The 21,791-nt window shown below is 37.6% G+C and overlaps 1 protein-coding gene across 1 annotated transcript in view; it reads left to right on the top strand.

Annotated features, from left to right (window-relative positions):
• ENTREP2 (endosomal transmembrane epsin interactor 2) overlaps positions 1-21,791 on the top strand; it is a gene marked incomplete at both ends in the record, with an annotated part of 87,466 nt that overhangs the window by 42,166 nt on the left and 23,509 nt on the right. The window contains 2 exons of the mRNA XM_083871210.1: positions 8,291-8,401; positions 13,979-14,110. Coding sequence (XP_083727336.1) covers positions 8,291-8,401; positions 13,979-14,110 — 243 coding nt within the window. The remainder of the gene's footprint in view (positions 1-8,290; positions 8,402-13,978; positions 14,111-21,791) is intronic.

The following is a 21,791-nucleotide window of genomic DNA, read 5'->3' as shown; positions in this document are numbered from 1 at the left end:
ATCAAATTATTCATGTGAGTCTTCCCTGGAGATGTGTGTGCAATTTTTCTTTAAATGGCCGAAACAACAGTGAGTTGACATTATAGTCAGATTGGAAAGAACTGCTGTCCACGTTGAAGCCTTGCCTCAGAAACTGATACTGAAAATGCTCAAGTGCTCTTGATGGAGATCAGCAGTTGTGGCTGCTGGCCCTGCCCAAGTGGCAGAATTTTCCTCCTCAGGGATCAGAGTTCTGGTGTGGGAGGGCTCAGAGAGACCCTGCAGTTGTTAATTAATGAGAATAATTGCAAGTGAGTAGTTAATTGCTATTAATATGTTGGGAAAGACAGATGCAAAATATCTGTGTGTGTGTGACCTTTACATCCTGCTTGTGTCTCATTACACTTCTGCCAGGAAGGGCTGCTCACAGAGCTTTTGATGCCTGTCCTTGTCAGCAGGACAACACGAGCCTTTATTTCCTCAGGGAATGCTGCTACAGATGTTATGGAAGGTTAATTTATGTGGAATAGCATTTCACTGACACGTGCTTGGAGGTGAATCCTTCCTGCAATGTGACACTTGCAAAAAGTAATGTATTGTTTAGCTGGATGAACCCATTAGGCAGTTGCTATGGAAGTATAAATTCAGTCTTATGTAGATTTTCTTAAAAGTTATTGGACTACTCACATTGTTGAAAAAATATATTCATACTGATTCATCTGTTTCATTCAAACATAGATCATTGTATACAAAACTAATTTAGAAAAATGTTGTCTTTCCTAACATCTTAAATATCTAAAGACCTTTAAACATCAGCTTTCTTTTCCTGTTCTGCTGTTGTTGCAGAACGTTTTTGAGACAGAGTGTCTTAGTTGTTAATATTTTAAAAGTTTCAGTTTTTACTTGCTTGGAGAGTATATTGGAAGGAAAATTAAACTAATATGGCTGAGGTAGTTGCAAATTTTAGATCTGGCTTATGTGGTCAGAACTTTCAGAAAGCATTATATTTGAAGTTTTTATTATCCCACTGTATATCAACTCTTTTCCCACCTGACTGTAAAGCTAAAGCAGTTGTTTTTGAAGCATTTTAAATTGACAACATTTTGAGTAGCATTAAAATAGGTTAGTGCTGTTTAATTTCTTTCTTTTTCAAAATAACACTAAGTTAAGTTTTGTGTGCATGGATTTTTTTATTTAGGGGAGCAGTGGTGTAGAAATGGAAAAGTTAAGTGATAAAAATTAGACAATACAACCTACTATTAAAAAAATTGTCCAAATGACTTTTGACTGCCTGCACATACAGTAAAAATTATATGATTTAGTTTTGTTGCAATATTAGCTGCAGATTATTGAAGGGTTCCTTTGAGTGCTTATTTTCCTGTAGCAAATTTTGAATGAGTCTCTTTAGCATATTAGCTGGCTACTCTCCATTATCCTTGTAATAGATTGCAAGATAAAACTTAAGTTTGTTCTCTGCTACAAAACTAATTGCCTGCAAACTTTTTTTGTTACAATTACTGTTAGAAGTGTGTCGTATTGTTTGAATATTTCAAGAGAGAGCTTGAATTTTATCTGAAAAAAGAAGGGGCATAACTCCTCTTGTTTCTCTTTTATATGGCAGTAGCCTGCAAGCCACTTGATGGTCCTTCTGGGTCCCCTCCAACTCAGAATATTCTGTGATTCAGAGAGGAGTAGATGCTGAAAGAGTGAATTTGAATCAGAAGAGCAGAAAATTCGTAGATGCTGAAATATCTACTTTTAACAAATTTCTGGTTAATGTTTCTGAGCTGAGAGCACAAAGTCTTTATTACTAAATCAAGTGCCCTCTTATTCTTCCCTAAAAATGCCACAATACATAGTGTAGTTGCTGGAGCTGTAACAGCATTAGAGAAACAACAAACAGCTGTTGCTGTGTGCAGACTGTGACAATGCTGCACTCACTGTTTTACTCTTTTAATCTCATCACACTTGAGGAAATTGTGTGGCCATTGCTTTTACTGACAGGGAATTTCTTGGAGGTATTGAATAACTCTTTTTATGAGATACTAGGAGATTTGTTTTGATATAAATGCATCTTTGCCTTTGTCTCTCACTCTGCTCCTGTGTACAGAGCCAAAGTTGCATTTTGGATTCCAGGGTTCTTGAAAAGCCTTGGCAGCAACTCCCAAATCCCTCAATTGGTGTTGTTATTGTTTGCTGCACAGTGAAACAGGAGGAAACCAGAATACTTCTCCTGGCCTTTAAATAGGTGTTATTTTGTGTGATGCAAATTCTGCTGCCACCACCCAGAGCCCCTCTCTGTTGCACAGGGGCTGTTACCAACACTCACATCATTCTCCAAAGGTACAGAGTGCTGACTCTTGCTGGAAGCTGATTGCTGCTCTGGCCATAAATAAAATACAGTCAGAGGGAGGCATCCTTTCTTCTTGTAGATCAAAACCAGTAGCTTTGTGTATAAACTTATATAGAATAATATTTGAAGTTAGAATTTTTCCACAGAATATTTTAATAAAAATATAGAAATGAAGACACAACCAAGCAACAAATAATAAATTAATTAAATTCCAAGATCTAGCAGAATGAAAACAAGTTAATAGGGCCATAACAGGATCAGTAAAATCACATACATCAAGTTCAGAAGTTTTCATCTGAACTATTTAGCTTTGAAATTAGAAATAGTTGCATGGATTTTAGTATTTATACTGAGGTTTCAGCTTTCCTTTACAAAGTTAAATAGCCTCATTGGAGTCAAAAGGAATTTAATCTGGAGAAAATGTAATTTAATTTAATAATGACTGGAATTGAACAGGCTGATATAATTTAGGATAAAACAGGATATAATTTATGGTTCCTAACATAAAAACATTAAAATCTTTAGCCTGATGCTGTGCCATATTACAGGGAATATTTCTGCCTATTTAATATAGAACGTTGCTTTAGACCTAGAGAAAATATTTTTGTCCAAATCTTTATTTTAATTTAGGCAAACGACATGGAATGCCGAATTAAACAGATCTGAAATGCCAACTCTTTTCATCCTGTCTCTTCTTGGCAAGCATTGAGAAATCATGAAAAAGAAATCAATTATGAGGCAAATAATGGGAAGATAAATTTTGTTGCTTCTTGTACATTTGCAAATCTTGAGTCAGGTGTGTTGGTTTGAATGCCATTTCTGTTTAGTAGGTTTCTAAAATGGGCTCATTTAAAAATTACGTGTTTTATCTATTTAAACCTATAATATGTGATGAGCATTCAGCTTCTGGCTGATCCAACAGGTAACTTCTGGCTGTACCCCAGATAATCTTGCATTAACTTAGTCCTGACACAGTTGCTGATCTCACTGCTTCATAGCTCTTGGTGATGATAAATTTTCAGGTTTGCTTCTGGTGCTTAACCTTCTGCACCTCTGTCAGAGAAACTCTAAATCCTATAGCACAAATAACAAAATTTTACTGTCTACAGTTCATGTAAGACAAAGTTCTGTGAGCAAAATACCTTGGGGCAAGTTTTTAATCTACTTATACAGTGGTTTACAGAGGCAAGCACATTTACCTCTGGCTATTCCTGCTGCTTCACAAATGAGAAATATGTGTGTTAAAAGGAATATATTTGAAATCCCATTGAATACACCCACACATATGTTTGGAAAGAAGCCTGTAGTGCCTCATGTCAAACTAGAGTGTCTCACAAAAATTGCTTTCTGCAAATGATTTCAGTGTAAACCAAAGTTCATTCAAGGATATTTTCTGACCTTTCAGAAGCTGCAGGACAGGAATTAACAGGAAAAAACATGTAGACACAGTATTAGGGGTACAGAGGATTGGCAGATTTACAGAAGCCAGTTTACCATGGGAATGGCTGGTTTTATTCAAAGCACCCTGCACAGGAAACTTGAGTAATATACATATGAATTTATATTACTTGAGTAATATAAATATAAATTTATCAGCACAGAGGGTAACATTTTGTCTAAGTGTTCATGTCCTGACTATCAAACCACTGCAGACCACCAGGGGAAGTAGAAATGCCAGCAATGAAAAAGCAGTTCTGTTTCATATATCTCCAAAATGAAAGTGTGAGGAATGAAATAAAATGTTGCTTTCAGAAATATGGTTTCATGTGATACAATATTTACATCTCTTTTGAAGGACTTTAATTATTTTGCATGTAGAATTTTTTGCCTGCTTGTAGTAGTAAGTATCTCTTCAAACTATAATACATGCTGTTCCTTTTTACTGTTCTCTGATGTGTATATGTGCAGTAGTGAGTGGATGGTTTGGGTCACTTAAAGAATCCCCATCAAAAGAATTGGCAAAGCAGAGTTTAAATAAATTTATGAAAGTCACAGAAACTTAGAATGGGTTGGGAGAGAGGTCACCTTGTTCCACCCCCTGCCATGGGCAGGGACAGCTCCCATTGGAGCAGATTGCTCAGAGTCCCATCCAGCCTGGCCTTGGACACTTCCAGGGGTGGGGTGGGCACACCTTCCCTGGGCAGCCTGTGCCAGGGCCTCACCACCCTCACAGGGATGAATTTCTTCCAAATTCCTGACCCTGCCTTCTGCATTTTGAACCCGTTTCCCCTCATCCTCACGTTCCAAGCCCTCATCCCAAGTCTCTCTCCAGCTCTCCTCAGGCACTGGAAGGTGCTCTGAGTTCTCCCTGGAGCCTTCTCTTGTCCAGGCTGAACAGTCCCAGCTCTCCCAGCCAGTCTCCAGAGCAGAGGTGCTCCAGCTCTCTGGGCATCTTTGTGGCCTCCTCTGGACTTGCTCCAACAGATTCACATCCATCCTGCCCTGGGAGCCCCAGAGCTGGGCACAGCATTCCAGGTCTCCCACAGGAGTGGGGTAGACAGGGACAATCCCCTCCCTCGCCCTCCTGGCCCCTCTGCTCATGATGCAGCCCCGGACACTGCTGGCTTTCGGGGCTGCAGACACATTGTCAGGTCATGTTGTGCTTCACACCCACCAACACCCCCAAGTCCTCCTCCTCAGAGCTGCCCTCACTCCTTTTTTTTCTGGTAGAAAGCTTTATATGGATATAAAATCTAAATTGTTAATGTCTTTTGTTGCAAGTCACAAACTGCAATGTGTGCTAAAGTTCATTTGTTTTTCCCCTTTTTACCTCCTATCAATTCAAGAACAAATTGTGAAAGGCACAGTAAGGGTGAGAAGGTGCTCTGAGCCAGCTATCTTAAGGATTAAAGTTTTCATGTTTTCAGGTAATACAGTTTTAACAGTGCCTTTGGGAAAGAAGATGAAAGGAAATCTAAAGCTTATGGTAAAAACAAAAGAGAATAAATTACTTGAGGCCAGTTGCGAAGAAAAGAGAAATATTAAGAGGAAGAAATGAAAGGGATGAAAAAGAATGGAGGGTGGAGAATACATCAGCTTCTGTAAATCCCTTTGATTTTTTTGGTGGTATCCATAAAATTAAGATGATCCACTTTGGGACATTCTGAAGGCAGGTGTATGGTTGTATCTACATGATTGTATCTACAGTTAAGAAATATGAAAGAAAAAATGTTCACAAATAATATGAGAATACTAAGAATTTTCTAAAAGGTCAGCTTATACTCAAGAGAGAACTACAAACTTCCTTTCTAGTGGAAAGATAATATAACCTGTTACTGCTTAAGTTTTTTGATTTTGGTTTTTCTTTCAGTACAGAAGGGCACTTTTCTGGCCTCTCCCTTGCAAGGCATGGAGGGTACTGATATTTTAATTCTGTGTAGATGTGTGTGGTGTGATCTCTTGGGAGTGCAAAGATTCAAACTCCCTCTTGATATGCTCTGAGTATTTGTACTTAAAGTACTTCCCAGAAATGGAGTAAAAAGGGGAGCCTTGTGTGGGTACTTGTGCAAGATGACATCTCACACAGTGGGTTGTTACGTAATTTTAATTCTTTGGGTCCAAACTGTTTATTTTGTAGAATTAGTTTAGGATCATGGTAACATTTACATAGGAAGTGCTGTTAACATTTCTTCCACAGATTCCTTTGTATAGAATATAAGCTTTGACTTCTCCAATTAGTTCTGCTACCACCATGTTCATAATAAATCCATTGCTTTGCTTTTTGTTCATGCATTAGTTCTTGGTGACTTTTGGAGCTTTGTGGCAATAATGCTTCTTGCTGGTTTCTAGGAATATTTTGTCTTGTTTATATGTTGTAACTAGAAAGGTGAAGAATATAATATTATAGTTTTAAATCAGCATTAAGATGTCATAACCCTTCAGTGTCTGACAATTCTGTATTTACTTTAGTGTAAGTTTTTGCCCTTGATTGTTGGGTTGACTGTGTCTTATTTTCTTTCCTTATAGTTTCATACTGCTCCTTCAAGTGTGTCACATTGAGCTCTCTGAGCAAATATTTGGTAGCTCTCTTTCTGAGGAAAATTTTAATGTGGAAATTAGGCATACTTGACTTCATAAATAATGTATATCTAACTTCATCTACAGTGTTTCACAGTGTAATGTTGGGTCTCCATCAAAATCCACAAGGCCACTCTTTCGAAGGTTTGCAGATGTGTTTATTTTAACTGCTGCACCTGTACCAGTGTTAGAAAAGACTGATTTGTGATTACAAAAATTAAACATACTGAACATGTTTTTTCATGTCTGTAAATGTAGTAATTAATACTTTTGTGCCTCCTTTTCTCTGTTGTGGCTTCCAGCATGGTGGTAAACTTTACCTCTGAAGTTGTGATAAGAGTACCAGGTGTGTCCTACTCCATCAGTAGAAGCCTTCTTTTGGTATTTAGCTGGGAAGCATTAAGGAATGAGGGTGGAAAATCTTCAGTTCCTTTCTTTAGGATCTTTGTGTTCTGCAAGAGGCAAGGTAGTTTCAAAAGACTTGCAAAGGACATGAATTTTCTCCTTTAGCTCCATGTCCAGCTAAGGTAGTTCTTTGCCTGGGACATTAGGAAGTGAGGCATAAAACAGCAAAATTAGGAGGACAAGTGTGACAGAGAACTTCAGTGTTTGGTATCGTGTGGTGGCTGCCACTTTGAAAGGGAACTCCCAAACAGAATGTGGAGACTTAGACCCACTGAGATGAACAGGAATTCTAGGAGCCTGTTTCATGATTTTGACAGTGCTGGGTCCTTCCCTCTTGTCTTTGTCAGTGACAAGAGGAAGAGGTTACCTTGGAAACACCAATAGAGGTTTTCTTCATTAATGAATGCTGATATGGAGAATGTACTGCAAAGATAGATAAACCTGATGTAGGTTATAGCCCTTGTTGTCAGCTGTGATGCTTGGAAGAATCTGAAGCTGGCAACTAAAATTTGTAATACAGCTTCTGTCTTTGGTTCATGCTGTGGAGGTTATGGGGCAGAGGTTTGTCCAAAAACACTAGAAAAAAATACACAGCCCTTTTGGATGTAAAGCTTTCAAAAATACTCCTAGCACATGCACTGACAAAAGATAACATCTTGTGAGAACAGTGAAGGACTGTAAACTGTGAGCATGCATATGGAAAAGAGATGCAACAGAATTTCTTTCTAATTTCATATAATACACTCACACTCCTGTTGAGTTATGGCAATGTCAACACTGAATATTTAAGGTGGCCACACATCAGGCACACATTTGTTCTTGGCCTCTTGCTGTCTATGCCATTCCTTGTGTGTTGAGATTTGTCTGCCTGCCCTGACTGGACCAGGGTTTTTTACATTTAAAGCAATAAATTGATAATTAAACTGATGGAATCAGGTTAATGATTGTTTTGACACATTTTGAGATGAGAAAAAAGGAGTAATTAACACCATGAGTGTTAATTGATATGGAGGATGTTGCTTAAATTGTAATTGTTGTTTAGAAACTAAATAGTTACATATATCCAGAATTTTATTCACTCCTTTTTCCCAACTTATAGGTGCTCATGATACGTGATATTCACAAATAATTTTCCTGTCTAAGACACCCATTTCCCCATCAAAAGGATTTAAATTGTTTCAAGACTACATCTGTTTATAATAAAACATTTTTCAAATCTTACTTTTTAGTAATGCTTGGTAATAAAACCCATTAAATTTTCAGAGTGTGTGATAAAAGTGGGAGATAAATGGATTATTTTGAAATGGCTGGAGGAAAACATATAATAGTCATGTCTAGTTTTGATTTAGCTTTCTCTTACAGTGCAAGACCGAGGATGCTGTCAGATTAGGTGCCCTACTCTCTTTAAAATACGTAAAATGTTGCCATCCATGTAATTGTGTGACAGGCTGGAAGTTCTCGAACATCTAAATGATATTTTTTCCTTGTTTGCCTCTTGAAGTGAGTAATAATAGGGTGCTTGGGGTTTTTTTCCAGATCACCTTTTTCATGCTGCTCTCTGCAGTGTGTGTGATGCTGAACTTGGCCGGGTCCATTCTCTCCTGTCAGAATGCTCAGCTGGTGAAGTCCCTGGAAGGATGTCAGCTGGTGAGTGATGGAAAACACCTTTCTGACCAAGGGCAAGGATTCTATTCTTCATCTGTTGGGGTTTTATACACACATTCCTTTAATTTCCAAAGCAGTAGGTATTTAGTAGAGCAATCTATATGTGTTACAACCTTCAAAAGCATTTTGGGAAAAGTTTAAACGCTACTGGATTTAATGTTTTGCCACCTCAAAATGTAACTTTTAATATCATAAAGACTGACTTCTTACTGTCATGGTAAAAATGATGCTTCAGCAGAATAGATGGAATACAGGCCACATCAGAGCAGGGTGGTGGTCACCATTTGATGTCAGCAGGATCAGGATTCCTTCCATCCAGTACTTGTCCAGGCAGTGGATCTCACAGTAGTAATGCTTTGGTTTTGGTATGTGTATGCTGATATTTTGCCAACCTGAGTTGTCTGTCTTTTTAATTTCCAAAGTAAATTAATGTTACTTGTGTTAAATAAAGAATAATACAAATTATCATGATGTGGCATGCTCTTAATTATAAGGTACAATTTACCTAAAGCCTTTGTGTTTTTATCTCAGGAAAAAAGTACATACACATTGAATTCTAGCATGTTTTCTGACTTCAGCTTGTGAAGATGTCTACAGAAGTAGACTCATGACTGAAATGTTTGAGTTTAAATAATAAGTGTTCAAACTGTAGTTTTGATTTTCAGAGCATGGGGAAATGTTAAGTAGCTTTGCCACAGTGTGTTGTAGTCTGTAAGGGCAAATTAATTTCATTATGGCTGTTTATCATATTGTAGCTGTTTCCAAAAAAAAACCCCAAAAAAGCAACAGGTTTTCTGCTCAGACCTCATTCTTTAGGTTTTCCTTGCTCAAAATCCCATTTCAGTCAGACTGGGGACTTACACATGGATATATTGCATTTCCATGCTGCAGGGCTCATATATTTGGAATTGTAGAGTTCTGTTCTCATAGACCACCCTCTGGGAGGGATGCACTGTAGTAACAGCCCTGCTTTATGATTAAGCACAGGATTTGGCTGAGAAGGTGATGATGTATTATGCTGAGCATATTTAATTACTTTATTACCATTTTTCACTCAAAAAGGAAAAATCCCAGTTTCTTAACAGCTTGCTCCAAGTGTGTATTTAAATTTAATTCCTTAGATGGCTCTCTTTAGTGCTGTAGATCTGTGCAATCCTGCACTATGTGACTGGTGTACATTATCAAATCTAAATCCTCTACTTGCCTCCTAGGATGCAAATGCACTCTGGGGATGCAGCTCAAGGAGTCAAAATCCAGCCTTTGCAGGCACGTGGTTTGAAATATAGTAACATCCTATATAACTGAACCAGTAAATTTCCAAGCACAGTATAGTAAAAAAGTCAAATTCAAAATAAATTCTGTTTTAGTTCTGGTATTTCTGTCAAACTCATTCACGGTGAGTGCATGGCTTTAAAAGTGATAATAGCATCTACTGTATTATGGAGTCTAAATTCAGCAGTGTTTCACATGTAGGGTTTTTATTCAAGGAAAAAGAACAAGGCACAGTGGTCTTATTTTGCTTTAAACACTGGGGATTTATTGTAGATTCCATAATATGGATTTTTGTGTGAATATGAGAAATGTGCTTGCCATATGTTAGCATTTTGAATGTGTAATTTGTGAAGTTGGTATTTGTGCCCTTTATCCTGCAGCTTAGCAACACACAACACTGAGGGGAAAAAAGGGCAGTAGTTTTAACGCCTTTTTACAAAAAATTAATTGGATTTTTTTTTCACATAATTAGCTGCAGATTCTGTAGCCAAAACTTCAAGATATTGCTTTAAATCAGTGTGAGTGGGATGTGTACAGAGAAGTTACACACTCAAGCTGTTCATTAATGTGTATAGGAGAAACATTTCTGTGTAGGAATTTCTTTTTCAAATAATGATTCTCTAAAAATTGTTTTTAAAATACATTGTGAGAAAAATTGATATATTTTAATTTATATTCTATTCCTGCACGAGACACAATAGGTTTTATTTCTTCATCTATATTCGTTTTTATTGATTTTACCTGTCTTGTAAGTCACTTATTGATTTTAAAATAAATGCTGTGGTTTTAATCAAATTTACAGGTGATTATTATTCAGAAAAGTAGTGATAGTGTCAATCTCTCTATTGAAAGATTACTTATAATTTTTTTTTTTTTTGGTTGTACAGCTGAAATTGGCCAGTGATTACAGTAACACTGAAAGGAAGACTCTTCTTTCCCCTGAATTATCTTTAGCTGGAATAGACAAAGCAAGGAAAAGTGAAGCAGGTGCAGGTTCACAAAGAGCTGAATGGCAGAGCCCAGGTCCAGAACTGAGGTTAATTTGTTTTCCATTTTGCACTGGAGCTGAACCCAGGTCTGTGCATATTGAAAAACAATTTTTAAAATTCCAGGAAAAATAATATACTCTGTTTTGTTCTTATTCATCTGTCTGTTTTTAATCTTGATATTTCCCTACAATGAAACTTTATCCTTACTGGATCCTCCTGTCTTCCCCTCTGCATAAGGTCCTAGAATTGAGTGAAGTTCCTTCCCCTGAGTACACCACTGGAGCTCTCTTGGACTTCACTGCCTTGTTATCAACTTTGGAACTCTCATCCTTCATTTTGAAATTTTTCCTTCCCTTTTTTATGTTCCCTATAAAAAACCCCGAAGATGAATTTAGGAGAAGAAGAAGTAAAGTCTATTACTAAAGTAAGAAGAAGTAAAATCTATTACTAAATGTAAGGAGACTTACATTTGTGTTGAGGAGATGGTAGAATGCAAAGTGACAGTGTTAACTAATTCCTAATTTGCCCTGTTAAGGGAGAATGAGTGTGCATTTTAGCAGCCAAAGAAGCTTCTTTTCAGCAGCATTGACAGAATTTGATGAATTGGTACAGGTGAAGTGTAACATAAGGCCTATGAGAGGGTGTGTATTTGTAATAAATCCAAAAGGTCCTTTCCTTTTTTGATTCTCTGCTATATAAAAGGCAGGTTTTAATGGTTTTATGACTCTTGAAGTAACAGCACTGCTGTTTGACAAAACAAAATGAACTTGCAAGAGAATTTATGCATATAGGCAGCTCTGGCTGAAGTTTGAAATCTTAAATATGGTTTGGATGAGGGTGTACTGTGCAACTGTCATAAATATGAGAGCACACAAACTGTACTGTGAGTAAGAATCACGAAGTGGGACACAAATATGCACAGGATGGTGGGGGTATGTGCAGGGGATGAAGTGAATGATGCTTTATTCTTGAGCTCTGCCAGCCGAAAAGAGATTCAAACACAGACAGTTTTGGAGGCAGTGCTGATGTAATTGTGTCTGAGGTTGGCAAACACCAGCCCAGCAGCTGGAAGGAGTGATCCCAACCCCTTCTCCCTGTACCAGTGCAGATTTATTGTCAGTGCTACTGTCTCTGTTTATGGAGTCACACAGTGAATGGCGTTTGAGATGTGATTTGGGCTAACAATGAAACACTTCTCCTTCCTTCCCAAATGAAAGAACAGTTCATTTTGGCACTGTTCAGGTCATAGAATAGCTGCATGAGCTCTTGATCCTGTCTGCACAAGTGTGAGACTGCAGCAGGGCAGGGAAGGGCATTTTGGAGCAGGGGGCTCGGGAGTGCTTTCAGCTGCTGTGTTGCTGAGAACACAAAGGAAAAGGTGCACAACAAGGCAAATTGATAAAAATTCTCCAAAAATAATATGCTTCCAATCTGGTTGTGAATCTTGGGTGATTTTGAATATGCTGTGATTTTAAAGATGGCCCTGAATTTTGCACCAACTGCCATGTAAACAATTTACTTTTAGCTCATTTAAAGAATTAAATTAGAAGAAGAGCTACTGGGCAGTGCAAAGTTGTGGAACAACTTTCAGAATGAATTAAGAGTCTCTCATAAATGGGGAATCTTGACCCAGCCTTTTGAGCCTTCTCTTTGTGACAGCTGTTCATTACATGTGACACAGGTAGCCCTGGGATCTGTATTTCACATTAGAAATGCCAGATACATGGCATGAGTCAGTGCCTGTCCTTTATTAAACAGGGGCAGCAAGAATCAGAATAGATGATCTTGCAGTAGAAAGCTTTGTCTGAAGTCCATTTTCCTCACTGCAGAAACTTTTTAGCAGCTGAAGCCTGTATTGATTTGCCAGGTGTAGCCTTCTGGCCCCTGGCCTTGGCACAGCTCTAAACTCAAAGTGTGAGTTCCAAACTTCCTCAGCAGCATTTCTCAATCCCTGAACCATTTCCAGAGAGCTTTGGGAGCAAGACTTCCCTAGTGAGATCCAATGCTTTGATTTTACATCAGCTTGAAGAGCTGAGGTCAGCTGATCATAAACCATTTAGTTGTTTTTTTTCTCAGATCTTTCACTTTTTAAAAGAAAGTAATAAAAATTACAGGAATTGGAAAAGAACTAGTCTGAAATTGTTCAAGCTGCTTTGTAGTTAAATTGTGTGCTAATGAGAAATAAACCCCACAACTGTCATAGAGGTGAGCAAACTGTTTTTTCTTTATTTCTTTGCAGTGTCTATGGCATAGGGTATGACCAGTCTGTGAGTTGCCACAGACAATTATTTCCAGTGTTGCCTTGGAGAATATGGGAAATGGTGTAATTTACATTCCCAATTTTTTCCAAAGCCTTTTACAAATTGTGCTGGCTAGAGGGCAATCTGGAGTCTCAGGAGCTGGGGTCCTCTGAGACAGCTCCTGCCCTGAGCATGCTTTCATCACAGTAAGCAAGCATTCAGTCATCTGTACCTCATCTGGAGAAGTTTATTATGTTCTTTTAATTGACTCTTATTTTTGCTCTTCCATCTGCTGTCCTGGTCACCAGCATGTAAGGAGAGAGTGCTACATATGCCTGGTAGGGGTAGCACTAAAAAATACATATACTTAAACATATGACTTTCAAGATCATATGAACAATTCAAACATTCTTTGAGGTTTAGGAAGTAAGTAAATATTCTGTTGAAATGATTCTATGTATAAGGCTGTGCAAGGAAATTCCACAAGGAATGCTGGTACTTGTTTTTGTTCAGGAAATTGGCAGCATCCTAGGGAGAATTTGAATTAAAAATAGCAGACGTGTATTTGCATTAGGAATTTTTTTTGTGAATTCGTGTCTGGAAATTTTGGGGTTTTTTTAATGCAAACGAGTAAGTAACAGGGTGATTCAGATCTCACCACCCAGCCATCCATCTTTACTTTGGGGAATAAAGGACTGATTTGTGATCGTGACTCCTTCACGTATTTTCTGACCTTTTGCTGTTATTTTTGGTTTTCCCACGTTGAGTATGATTTTATGTTGATTCAGTTGAGTTACTCTGGTTTCACCTGCCCCTGGAAAGCAATTTTTTTTCAAAAAGAGGCACAAAAGGTAACATTCTTTGACATTGAATCCTCTTTCTGTATTTCACCTGTTTTTATAGTTTTTATTAACCAATGGAAAACATTCTCCTCCAAGGATTCTGCCCAGAGATTTTCATTTTGCATTTAGTAGTCATTACTGTAACTGTAAACACCATTTTTGGGAAGTGTACTTCTGTTGATTTGTACTTTTTCTGACCTTTTCTTTTCTCCACAGATTAAATTCGACAGTGATGGTGTCTGTGTTTGCTGTGAAATGCAGCATCAAACGTCGGGCTGCAGTAACCTGGGAGAAACCCTGAAACTGAACCCTCTGCAGGAGTGCAATGCAGTGAGGCTCACCCTAAAGGTGTGTTAGAAAGGAATTTACTGTTTATTGCAGTTTTAACTTAGCAAGACAAAGTGTGTGATGAAAGGAGCAGCATCTGCTGTTCTTTGCCTTCATCCACACTTAAGTGCTAAAAACATCTTCATCCCAAAATCAGCATTTGTGTGAGTAACTGTTTTGTTAAAGATTATTCACAAAACAGAAGGTAAAACAGGCTGTGACAGATGCTGGAAGGTGCAAGCACAGGTATCTTTCACGTTGCTGTTCTGGGGTGGTGGTTATTGATGTGGTGAACTACAAAGAAACACAAAGTATTGCAGAATGAGGAGGTGTTTCCTGATGTGCTGCTGCCATGGAGGTGGGGGAGAGAAGAGTGAGTGTTCTTTCTGGGTAATGCTGGAAACCTGCTTGTAAACCACCCTGCAACATTGTAAGAAGTTTGAATGTTGTAGCATTTTGTGTTACAACTACCCAGATGAAAAATTGAGAGCAAATACTAAGAATATTATATGAGTTAGAGCTCAGTGTAATTGCTCCCATCATTGCTTGACTTCATTATCACCAAATGGAAAGGCATTGATGCTATGTTGTTTTGAAAAATAATAAGGAATCAATGAAAGAACTTCTCAGAAAAATAAACCCTAGGCTGAGAGGCAGATATTGATTCATTCTAGGTTTAATTTCATGATCAGCAGAACTCTGCATCTGTGACTCTCAAAGTCTGTATTTTAATAAATAGAAAATAATGGAGTAAAGTAGAGAAATTAATTGTGAGAAGGATCTCAGGGAGGTAGATTATAGGATGGCTCCTGAGAAAGCTATAGATGTTTTATTGATATTTGAAGATATATTTTAAAAATCAGAATGGGTAGAAATCCTGTTCAAGGTATGTAGTAAATACATAAATGTTCTTCAGCCTTGTTAAGAAAAAGCAAAAATGCTACCACCAAGTAATAAGGATGAGGTAGAAGTTAAAATATTTTATGGTCCTAAAATTAGGTAAGAACTCTGCCTCAGGTTTTAATGGTGATAAAGGTAACAGAGGAAAAACATACTGGGTCACAGGAGTTTAGTAAGTGGAAAAGAAGTGTAACTTGACATTGCTGGTCAAAATGTAACAATCTTCAGTGAAATATATTAGAGAAGGACATTCCTCAAAGTGTGACAGATGCAGAGACGTGAACCTGTCATTCAGGAAAAGCTGACTTGCTAATCCCATAAAAATAAAGATTGAGGGAGCATATGTTTGCTCCCTGTAAATATGTCAGTAAGGTAAACTTTAATGAGAGGGAAAACAACTGTTTATCTTTGGAGGACATTGTCAGCATATGAAGTGAGTAGAAGTGACATATGCTGAAAATCAAGACAAGGATTCTAACCAATACAGCAATCAGAATACAACCACTGAATATAATTTTTTCTTCGATATAACTCAATCATTTATAAAAGGAATTGACATATCAACTCACACTGCAAGAAAATGGATTTAAACACAGGAGTTCCCATGAGGATAGTCTGAGTGCAATTTTAATTATGTTCAGATCTTTTCATCTAAGAAAGGGTAGTTAGGAAAATAACTATTTCAGAAAGTTTTTTACATCCTTTACAGTTTTAATTCTATATTTTCTTGCTATTTGACTTAGCTCTGATTCCTGGCTGTAAATTTAAGAACAGCATTCTACTAAGCTCATAAGAAAAAAAGTTACAGCTCATTAGATTCCAGCTGACTGATAAGGCTCATCCTCTTTAATTACAATTAACTACAATGTGATTTTAAAGAAACAGATGTTTTAGTACCAAAAGCTCAATTGTATTCATTGTTTGAAGATCCAGAGGGAGAGAAAATGTAGAGATGCAGAGTTAAGATTATACACCTTCACGTATAACACTACGTAGGTTTCATGCTCCTCTTTATTGCAAGTGGGGTAAAAAGCTGGTGTTTCCACTAAGTCACCTGTGGGGTTTTGGTGGGAGCAGCTGTGGAGCTCCACTGTGAACAGAGCAGTCCAGCACCTGTCAGCTATCTGATCTTGTTCCTAGGCAGTAAAACAGGAAAAGAAAAACCAGCAGTGGCTCCTGGTCCTGTGTGTGTTAACTGTGCCCTGCATGATATCAGCTGGGGGGTTTAGAATTGCTTTGAAAAGTCTCTAAAGTTGTTATTCTTGTTTCTGCAATGAGCCATCTCTATGTGCTTTTTTTGTAAATCAGTCCTCTTTCCTTTTTCATTTCAAGCCCTGAATAAACTACTCAAACATTTTAATGGGTATAAAAGAACCACCACTGCAGTATGTGTGCTCACACATTTGTGCATTTATAGATGTGAGTATTGATTGCAAATGCTGACTGATCTATAAGTGCTGATTTCTGAGATTAGTTGAATAGTGGGGTTTCAGCACAAAACTGTGTGGTACAGTAAGATGGATGAAGATACTGTGCCATTTCACTGCTGTAATGGGTCTCAGACCATTCAGGGAGGGTGAATTGGTAGAGATAGAATTATATTTATAAAATATCATACTTGTAGTCTTGTCTGCACATGTCAGTGAAAATAGCACACTTGCATGATGTGATGAATTGCAGGCACCCAAGTGTGATCCACCTGCCCTGTTTTACAATGGAGGGACTTCCTGGTTTCTGTATTTCGCCAGAAGATGTGGGGGTTTTTTTGTTTCCTGCATTCTTCCCCTGAAAATAAAGTTCCTGGCTTTCCTCTGGATACTCAGGGTCAATAATCTGTGCTTCAAAAGGATGTTAGTGTCCCAGTATCTTCATTTTTTTTAACAATAACTGCGCTTCTGGAACAGCTTTATTCTCTATTAGGAAGTTACTTGGCTTAATTAAAGCCAAATGAAGGCACAAGCATATCCTACCTATTTACAAAATTAGTTAAAGAGTTTAAAAGATTTATTAAGAATCAGGCATCCAAAAATGAGATGATGGCCACAGATGGGATGGATTTAGGATGAAGTTTCAATAACATCAACTTCATCTGTTTTACCACAGGAAGTGTGTTGGTTTGCGGATGAAATTTTAAGGAACTGAGTTTTTCCTTGTAATGTTAATTAAAGTATAAAGACTAAATTTTCCTGACATCTTTCATCTGTGAAAATCCTGTGTTCTCTCTAAACTCAGAGTATTCTGAACTGACTGAAGATGCACATGCAACATTTTGAGAGGATGAAGTGAGGTATTTAGGAGTTTGAATTATTTTATAACATATTATTGCTTTCTGATAATGATAAGCAAGAGCAGAATATTATGCTGTTTTGGTTTAGTAATGATCCAATATTTTTAATTACTTTTAACAGCTTACACAATCCAGAATACCTGCAGACATGTATGTGAATTTATAGATTTGCTATTTACATTATTGCTTCCTACTTTACTTAACGTGCATCTGTAGAATGCTTTTGTGACTGTCAGGCAAGGAGAGAAGCTGATTCCCTCCTCTGTCTTCAGCATAAGTATTTGGTTTGGAGCTGCTAAAGTTCAAGTACAATATAAATAGTAAATGGCTATTTCAGGTTTCTGATTCCATTCATTACTTAGGTATCTCTAGTAGAGATTTATGTAGCTTGGCTCTTGCAGTCTTATGTGTGAATACTTTCTTTCCTTTCCTTTCCTTTGAATCCATATTTATTGTTATTGAGTTTCCTGATACTCATATGTTTAATTTTTTTTTCATTCAGAAGAAGATTCTCTCACTTGCAAAACAGAGGAGGGTGGCTCCTAACATGTTCTTTTGAGTTATGAGAACAGTCTTTCCTCAGGTTTACTCTTAAGACCAAATGCAATATTATTAATTTTATTGAATGACTTACCTGAAAGGCTTCATAAGCTACTTAAAATTGGATAAAGCTCAGCACAGAATAAGTAATTCCGGATCAGATTTTTAAATGCTGGACTTGTTTCAGATTCCTTTACAGGCACCTGAAAATATTCCCTACATTCAGAGTGTATTTACCACACCAAGACCATCAAAAATAGGGCAGGTCAGGGTGGGCTTTGTAGTCTGAACAGTTGAACTGCTTTTCTTTCCTCATACTTTTTTCTGCTCCTAGCATGGACAATGAGTGAATATAGTTGTAAACTTCTCTCATGGCTGAAAAGGTGCCTAAAGGTGCCTCTTTGAATGACTGGAATCTGTTTATTCCATCCATGTCCAGTTATGAAATGGAACCTTGGCCTTTCAGGAGCCTGTAACTGTCATATCCCCAGTACTAAATTTAATGTAGACACCTGGGTTGGGAGGTATGCAAACTTGCGTGCAGGCAGAGAAGACCTTTTTGAGTTTATTTTTAAGTAGCAGCTTTGTGGTGCTTCTTAAAAATATAACAAAACAGTGAATTATACTGTACTTTCAAACCTTAAATCTATTTTATGAATGTTGACCATCTCTTTTTTTACCATGTAATGTATGTTTGAGACCCATTTGGCTCAGCATTAATTCTTGAGCCTTCCTTGTATTAGAGCAGATATTTTTCCCAGTGTTTTCTCAGATGTATCCAGTGAGAACACCTGAAGTTATATTTTGAGTTAAAAGGATTGTTGTCCTTGAATTCTTAAATAAAAGAGGCACATTGGCACTAATTTCATGGGTGAAAAAGCTTTGCTGCTCATTATCTCTTTTCAGGATACAGTAGTTTAAGAAATGAAGCACTATAATTGAAGTCAATCAAGGAGAAAAGAAATCATCTCCACAGCGTTGTGGCCGTGGAGCTGCTTTCAGCCATTGATCGCTGGGGATGTTGAGATCTGTGTGTTCAGGTTGCTGCTTACAGAGTGTTCTTTTTACACATCAGCAAGCTAATTTTGCTTCTTTCATCGTATATTGACTGAGATCTCAAAAGTGCCAAGAACTTAAGAACCTCAAAGACTACAAATCTTTTATTTCCACAGGAAAGTAATCTATTCAGCCAGCAAGATGTGAGTGTGTTGTAAAGAGAGCTGTCAGTTCAATACTGTTGAGCAGACTGGAACTCATAAAATGAAATGAATGTACTTTGTTTCCTTCTAGAGAAAAACAGGTTTAAATACAGTTTCTCAATTCTGTGTAAGCAGCACAGCTGATTAATTTTCTGTATCACACTTGGCAGAGTGAATATTTTGAGGTAATAGTGCTTCATCTGTATGGGATGGTCTATACTGAGCCACAAATTCTCTGCTTTGATGTTCATGCGTGTAACTTAATTCACAGTACAGTTTATTGCTGTGATAGGAAGAGGCTGAAGAGAGTGACTAAATATTAACCAAAGTCTGCATTTGAGTTGGGTTTTGAATGTTCCTGTTTAAGTCTGGCTTGCTTGATGGTTTTGAAATATAACTGATATTAGAGACTAACTCAGTTACAAATTGGTTTCTAAGCTGAAGGAGCTCTATGGGTATGGCCCTCCATTAGAGTGAAGTGATACTATTCCAGTTTTGCTTTATATCTACTGTGATAGGAGGTACAAATGATGTTCTGAAGGACAAAATTTCAGGAGGGTGAACACACACGCAGTGAATATTCACTGGTTATAAAGGATCCAGGTCTGCCAGTGCCCCCATCACTGGGTGATGGGATTTGTGCCATTGTCATTTTTCATTTTAGATTCTATCTCTTCTCTTTGCTTCTGTCAGGTAATTGCATGTGCTAACAGCTGTTCTAAATTGCTTTGTTAAATGATTGTTTCTACAGTTGAGTTATCAATGTGACAATCACCAATTTTTTACTTATTCCAGTTTGATACCATCTGACTGCTTTATCACTCAGCAGTTTGATGGAAAACAAGGAAAATCAGTTTTTAGGATAAATTGCTTTTTGAGCATATTGCAGTATGAGTTTTTTATATTACATTCTCAATTATATCTTAAAATTACATATTTTGAATACAGAATATAAAAAATATTGCAATTAAACATTCAGATTTTAAATAATAATCAGGCTTTGTAATACATCTCCTATTACAATGTGCTCTGTAGGGTTTTGGACTACACATTTATAGAACATGCATTTTTGTACAATTATCTATTACTTTAATTGTGCTAGTAAAGGAAGGACTGAAATGCAGTAGCACAAAAACAGTATCAAAAGAATAATAGTGAAAACGGCTTGAATTAGGAAAAAGAAAAAATAGATGTTCTGTCCTTAAGTTAGACACATGGAAAACAATAATATGGAGAAGATTTGAGAATGCACAGGTATCCTGGGGGAGTGCAGAGATATCCTTTGAGACCACAGCATAAGTGAAGGTGTCTGTTATTATGAAGAGAAAGCATGATGAACAGTAAAGCAGGTGCTGGCACCATTACTTTTGTAATTGTTCAAATTGTAATATAAATGGAATACTGCAACCATGAAATATTGTTTTTTTTCACTGTCAGTACTAGATTTTAGTTCTATTTCTAAGATTTAGTGAAGGACCTACTTGGGAAAATCAGTGGCCTCAGAGAAGCAGCTCACAATGCTGTCTGACTCCTGTGGGTGTAGCTCTGGACTGGGCATGGTTCCAGGCAATTCTGACTGTTCATTCCACTCTGAAGGGGATTTGTGTCCTCTGCAGTTACTGAGCTAAGGTGCAGCAAGAAAATTGTATATGTAACCTGTAGAAGAATAATTCTACCTAGTACGTTGTACTTATCAAATTAATTATCATATAAACATGCTGAAGAATCAGACTTTTGTCTTAAAAAAACAAAGACAGCAGCCAAGAGAAAATTGGTTCAGCCATTCCTGAGGAGCAGAGAATTGTATTTCATGCCATTAGAGATTCACATGTTTGTGTTCTGATTAGTGTTCTGGTAGATGTCAACTAAAGATCTGTTACTAAAGCTCCCTGATTTGGTATTTAATGCAGATTTCCTGCTCCTTTAGACACCTATAAATATAGCTGGCTGGGGCAGTGGGGAGTTATGACTGGCCCTGTTGTGGTTACTGCTTTTTCACAGACATTTCCTAAAGGACATCTTAATTGTCACTGCTTGTTCCAGCTGCCATCTGTGAGCACCTACCCTGTCCTTCTGGCAGCATCTTTGGCCATGGAGGGCTTTAGTTCCTGCTCACTTTTTATCTATAGCTGAATAAATTAGTGTCATAGATCACCTAATTATTTTTTCTCCAGGGCACAGGGAGTGAATTTCCTGAAAATGGTAAATTGCCTGAGGCTGATTAATGTTTGGGGGGAGTGAGGAGCAGAGGAGAAGGGTGGGTTGTGGCTTGATTCCTGTTTGAGTTGAAACAGACTTTAGGATAAAAAAGCCAAAGCAAATAAGGAAGCAGTCTTGCTTTAAGAAATATCTAGTGGTGGTGAGGATTCCACAATCATTGCTCAGTTATTACTGTCCCTGTTAAAATTTTAAACTTACAATATTTTCCATCTCGTTTAACTTTGCTGCCTTTTTACGTTTTCTGGCAGCTAGATGTCTGCTCCTTATTGAGCTTTATGAAAGACATTAAAACTCTGCATCCCTGCATGTGGAATTTGCTAGCTGTACCTTCATCTTCAAAGAGATTGAAGCGGGAACAGGAATTGTTGTGTGCTTAGCCTGGGAAGGAGTGTGTGGAAAGAGGCTGCTGTCCCTGTGGGCAGTAATCCCTGCCTGACATCAAAACCATAATGGTGAATAACAAACACAGCCCAGCTGTCCCAGTGTGCCAAAGAACGTCTCAGGGTGTGGGTAAGGATGAGTGTAGCCTGCAAGGCACAAGAAGTAATCCTCACAC

This window comes from Zosterops lateralis, assembly GCF_965231275.1.
Source record: "Zosterops lateralis genome assembly, chromosome: 13".
Lineage (NCBI taxonomy): Eukaryota > Metazoa > Chordata > Aves > Passeriformes > Zosteropidae > Zosterops > Zosterops lateralis.
Note: the sequence above shows the minus strand (reverse complement) of the source record. Positions and strands in the feature narration are given on the sequence as shown.